This window comes from Oncorhynchus mykiss, chromosome 5, assembly GCF_013265735.2.
Source record: "Oncorhynchus mykiss isolate Arlee chromosome 5, USDA_OmykA_1.1, whole genome shotgun sequence".
Classification (NCBI taxonomy): Eukaryota; Metazoa; Chordata; class Actinopteri; order Salmoniformes; family Salmonidae; genus Oncorhynchus; species Oncorhynchus mykiss.
Genome location: NC_048569.1, coordinates 10,174,705 through 10,180,704, shown reverse-complemented (window position 1 = coordinate 10,180,704; position 6,000 = coordinate 10,174,705). Strand labels below are relative to the sequence as shown.

Sequence of the window (6,000 nt, the reverse complement as noted above, 5' to 3'; positions counted from 1 at the left end):
TAGACTTATGTTTGTTTTGAAATTTCCAGTTAGTAGGCCTAATTTCCCATCCGTTTACAACCTTTACAAGCACGTGTTCATTAAGTGTTTCTTGTTTTCTATTGGTTGAGATTATTGGTGGCCAATAGACATGTGTTGTTACTGCGCCAAATAGCTAATTTTAAATAGAGCTGTGTTGTTTAAACAGGCAGCACAATTCTGATATTTTGCCTAATTTTTGCAATTAGTGCAAAAACGCTCAGAATTGAGTTGCCTGTGTAAATGCAGCATTCTTGTGTCAGTTTTGTGTTGTGTTTCATGTATTTTAACCTGAGTGTTCCCTGGGTGTGTTTTCAGCTACCAATGGTTTGTAGTTATGTATGGTTTAACTTTCTCTGCAGTTTTTTTAAATACATCTAAAATAAAACTAATAACTTTATTCCGATTCATAATTTTAAGCGTTTTGAGGTGGTATCACATGCTGCCTGTAACAGGAGTCACGTATCATTTATTGTCAATCTAATTTTGAGAGATTTGGAACTTGCGTAAAGTTGCGCAAAATACGCCAACTGAAGCGCCTTTTACGGTCGAATGTAAACACCACGGTTCTCTCGCTCCTCCCTCCCGACCATCCCCCAATGCCCTCCACTCCCTCTTCATAGAACCTAATAAGTGATAAACTCCGGGACTGAAAATGGCGACGGCGGGGAGCCGGACCTCGTCGTCGGGAATATACGAGTCGAATAACAGCACAAACGTTGAAAGCTGTCTTCAAGGAAATTCAAGCACCCCTAGTCTTCCAAGCAGTCACGGTAAGGCGAAGAGTAGTACAGGGGAAAACTCACAATGGAGACGTAAAGATCTACGCAAAGTCCGAAGTGTGGATCTGGATAAACCTGAGTCGCTGCTCCTATCTCCTGAGACTGGGACGGCTCCGATATCCGCGCAGCTTCACTTCTTGTCCATTTCCTCGCCTGGTGCGGTCCAGGCTACTTTATTACAGAAAACACCCCACATTCAGCAGAGCAACTCACTAACTGATCACCCTCTCTCGGATAAAACGACTAATAGTTTGTCTACAGCCGCTCAGGAATTGTTGAAAACTTCTTTCAAAAACAGCAGCGACCATCTCAGTCCGGATAATGGTGCAACCGTAACTTCAATAGAAGTTAATACTACACAAAATAGGTAAGCTGTACATACAAGATTGACTCTCACTGCATGGATTGTTTGATAATCGTTATACTTTTTATATTGTTGGTTGGATTCTGTCAGTTGCAGAGTTCTATATTAATTTGTGAGATTTTCGAATCTTGGCGCACGTTTCTATCAGTTTTTGAAACTTGCAATAGCGATTTATGAAATGCAAGTGCGTGTTTACTGTAAGCATTGTTTTTATGACAATAAAACGTTTTTATTGGTTTATAAATAATTAATTAATAATGGTTCTGGGTCTTTTATGTAGGCTTTTTCAAAAGCATATGTCAAAATATCAAAGACAAGAGAATTCAAGGTCGGTAATTGTCCAACTTGTATCAAATTGTAATTGTCACATGCTCCGAATACAACAGGTGTAGTAGACCTTACCGTGAAATGCTTACTTACAAGCTCTCATGTAGAAGGACCATTTGTGTAGGCTATGTGTATTTTGGAAGTAGAGGCTAAAGTGTCTATTTACAGATGTGCCACGGTCAGCAGCACTAGGTTGCACTACCAATAGGTTTTCTGAGAGTAAGACATTTCAATGTCATCACGGTACACAGAAAAACATAGCTAATGTTTTAACGGAATTGTTTATTATTAAAAAGTTAATTGTGAAATAAATTCTGTGTGACAACCTTTACAGTAGGTCAAGTGCTTTAAGCAGGTATCCCGTTCTGCTGTTTTTCCATTTATAGAACATCCTTTATGCAGTTCTTCAATTCAAATGAATTTGTCCTGTGTACTGTGATCACACACAGTTCTGTGACGGTTGCTATTAAAAATCAGCCAACTTCTATACATTTCCTTTTGTGAGTAGTGTTTAACAATCAACATCTTAGTGTCCATTATTTTTATTTAACCTTTATTTAACTAGGCAAGTCAGTTAAGAACAAATTTTTATTTACAATGACGGTCTACCGGGAAACAGTGGGTTAACTGCCTTGTTCAGGGGCAGAACGACAGATTTTTACCTTGTCAGCTCAGGGATTCGATCCACCAACCTTCTAACCGCTAGGCTACCTGGTTCATGGTGGGGTGGGTATTCTCCTAAACTAACATGGAATTGTTTTAAGATGGTCATACCATGGATCATTTAGCTATTTGATTTATAATTTTAGGACCCCTGTAAGTGTCAAACAAAATATTTAAAATGCTTTTGATAAAATATTGAATTTGGCCTTTATTGCTATAGCCCATAGAAATGAATTGAATAAAACATTCATAAATGGCAAAACAAGACACTCCTAAGGATTTGAAGTGTCTAGGAGATATAAGAAAGCTCAGCAAATACTTTTGTTTTTTGGACACTCATTTTTACCACCATCGTGTTCGTGAGAGTCTTCCCTTTCCATAGTGGAGTCATGTTAGTTTGGACGCTACAGACAGAAGATCACATATTGGCGGTACCAACTTCAGACAAGTCCTGTGGGGGTTGTACAGCAGAATGGAGGACACCATTGTGGTGGTCATAGTTAGTAGGCCAAACCATTCAGATGTTAGACATTTTTCGTGATGTCCCCTGGTCTGACAAACAGCGCTGTTAAAACTAGCAGATTTTGATGGAGATTTTTGTATTATGTTAAATTGATTGCTGCACGGGTGCGTCAATAGACTCTTAAGGGTTAATGAGTGACATAGGCGTATTAACAGGCAGCCCAATTCTGATATTTTCAGATCTTTTCACATCAGCTCTTTCTCAGAGCTGAACTGATTGGTCAAAAGACCTATTAGTGAAAAAAATATATCAGACTTGGGCTTCCTTTCTCAACACAGCCATATAACGCAAAGATCAGCCCGGGATGAATGACAGCTTTTTAGAAAGGAAAGATTGTGAGATGACAATTTGTTGCAACATGAGACATTGGCTTTTGGAACGGTACAGATAATGAAAGATGAATAGGACGTTGAAAGCTAAAGAAATGGATGGAAAGAGAGCTGGATCCCATTGTGGTGTTTCTTGTCCGGGATAATGGGCTAAGGCAAACCATCAGTATCCCCTCACCGCACAAAGGTAAAATTCCAACAAACTCAACTCCACTGTTGGACCTCAGAGGCCCAAGCCCTTTTCTGCACACAATAGTTTCCCGGTTGAACTTTAGTCCTCTCTCTACTGATCCTTGGGCCAATGAAATATAGAGACAATAATGAATGTTAAGTATATATTATACCCTTTTTTTTTCATTTAGTAGAGCAAGACATCAGAAGCCAAACCCATAATTGGCATGTTTTATTTAGTGAGGCATCATTGTGTCAATAGCTTGCAGGAACTTGCACTACAGAAAGCATAGCAGTAAACACAATCCCATATCAGATATTTTATTACACTTCAAAGCTGAAGAAGTTGAGGGAAATATCTTAGTCATGGGTTTGTCAGAGTTTGCATAGATATGCACTACATGACCAAAAGTGTGTGGACATCTGCTCATCGAACATCTCATTACGAAATCATGGGCATTAAAATGGAGTTGGTTCCCCATTGCTGTTATAACAGCCTCCACTCCTCTGGGAAGGCGTTCCACTAGATGTTGGAACATTGCTGTGGGGACTTGCTTCCTTTCAGCCACAAGAGCATTTGTGAGTTTGGGCACTGATGTTGGGTGATTAGGCCTGGCTCACAGTCAGCGTTCCAATTCATCCCAAAGGTGTTCGATGGGCTCTGTGCAGGACAGTCAAGTTCTTCCACACCGATCTCGACAAACCATTTCTGTATGGACCTCGCTTTGTGCACAGGAGCATTGTCATGCTGAAACAGGAAAGGGAGTTCCCCAAACTGTTGCCATAAAGTTGGAAGCACAGAATCGCCTAGAATGTCATTGTATGCGGTAGCGTTCACATTTCCCTCCACTGGAACTAAGGGGCCTGGCCCGAACAATGGAAAAACAGCCTCAGACCAATATTCATCATCCACCAAACTTTACACTTGGCACAATGCATTGCGGAAAGTAGCGTTCTCTTGGCATCTGCCAAACCCAGATTAGTCTGTCAAACTCGGCAATGGAAACCAATTTCATGAAGCTCCTGACAAACAGTTCTTGTGCTGACGTTGCTTCCAGAGGCAGTTTGGAACTCGGTAGTGAGTGTTGCAACTGGCATCCCGTTCTGTGAGCTTGTGTGGCCTACTGCTTCGCGGCTGAGCCGTTGTTGCTCCTAGACCCTTCCACTTCACAATAACAGCGCTTACAGTTTACCGAGGCAGCTCTAGCAGGGCAGAAATTTGACTAACTGACTTGCTGGAAAGGTGCCATCCTATGACGGTGACACGTTGAAAGTCACTGAGCTCTTCAGTAAGGCCATTATACTGCCAGTGTTTGTCGATAGAGATTGCATAGATGTGTGCTCGAATTGTATACACCTGTCAGCAACGGGTGTGGCTGAATCCACTAATTTGAAGGGGTGTTCACATGCTTTTGTGTATATAGTGTAGTTTCAATATTAGACATAATTAGGCTAATGCTCAGGCAAATGCCTTCAGGCTTCCACATCCTATTGAAATGCTCTAGCTGGACATGTGTGCTTTCAAGGACAGCTGGTGTGTTGTACTCCACCCCAGCACTCACATATTGTAGAATCTACATCGTGATTTTGAGTCAGATAAAGCGAAACGCCTCGGTTTGCGTCTGCAAACTGAATCACTCACTGACATGTTGCCTCAGGTATATCAAAGAGTGTCGTGGAGTTTTGTGGAGATATTTGTAGCTGTTTTGTCCTCCCTGAACAACCCTTGCTGGTAGAAGATGAGCCATCCGACAGGTGTTGCCGACGTTTCAAAAAGCAGGTGTGTTAAGTCAGAACCTCGTTGACTACTCGTAAACTACAGTTGTCTTACTGATGAGAGATCAAAAGAGAATTTAGTCAAACGTCTCTTTCTCCTCTGGCTGACACAGTTTCTTAGGATGTAAATAATTCAAAGGCTTGGATTGCTTCTTCCCTTGCTGTCTACAGTGACGGTTACACATTAAGGTCAGGTGTTTCTTTGGAGTCTATTCGTATGCTTCACACTAACTACAGGGAAGACTCGATTGGGCACACTGAATGTCTCATGTCTTCGCAAGGTCCCTTATTTAAAGATGCACTATGCAGAAATCGCTCCGCCATTTCCTGGTTGCAAAAATTCTAATAGTTCACTTAATTTCAAGTTTGTGACAGAACCAAGCAATATTTAGTGTAGAGAATCATTGTGCCATCTAAACCACTGTGAAGTATATTTTCCAGAACCAAAACTATTGTTTTCAGCTATTTTAAGCTGGTGTACAAGAAGCAAAAACCAAATTTTAACAACCGAAGCATAGAAATAGTGCACATAGAACATATCTACCGCTTCTTAGACTTGCTTTCAATGAGACTGAATGATCTATAACTCACATTTCTATGTGAGTTTTGGTCGGGTCACCCAAAAAGTTCCATATTGCAGCTTTAATTCATAGAGGTCTAATCAAAGTTAGTATTTGAGGGAGATGATGTAATGGTAGGTACGATACATTATGTGGCCGACCTTTTTTGGAGAAGTTTCATGGCTTCACCATGTATGTTGATTTATTTATCCAGTTGGTGCCCTACATATCCTGTCTACATTTTGAGGTTGAGGTCTAATGGAAGAGAGACTCTATCACTTGCACTGCCTCGGGCCAGAACATCCCCCAACCACGTCCTCAACCGGTCACTCAAACAAGAAAAGCTGCACCTCCATTGGCTTTTCGTCCATATTTTCTCAGCTTGGCCATTTTAAGTTATTGGAGCTCTTGCTTGGCTCTGTGGTATGTTTACAATGAAACTGGACACAATTGACCAGGGCCTTCACCTCAACTGACCAGTTGGCAC

At 41.1% G+C, this 6,000-nt stretch overlaps 1 protein-coding gene across 4 annotated transcripts in view; it reads left to right on the top strand.

Annotated features, from left to right (window-relative positions):
• Nucleotides 1-615: 615 nt before the first annotated feature.
• map3k1 (mitogen-activated protein kinase kinase kinase 1, E3 ubiquitin protein ligase) overlaps nt 616-6,000 on the top strand; it is a 52,822-nt gene continuing 47,437 nt past the window's right edge. For 3 of the 4 annotated variants that reach the window (XM_021601624.2, XM_036976749.1, XM_036976748.1), the window contains exon 1: nt 616-1,167. In XM_021601624.2, coding sequence (XP_021457299.1) covers nt 674-1,167 — 494 coding nt within the window. In that variant the 5' untranslated portion in view covers nt 616-673. The remainder of the gene's footprint in view (nt 1,168-6,000) is intronic. The other variant, XM_021601623.2, reaches the window with a different exon arrangement.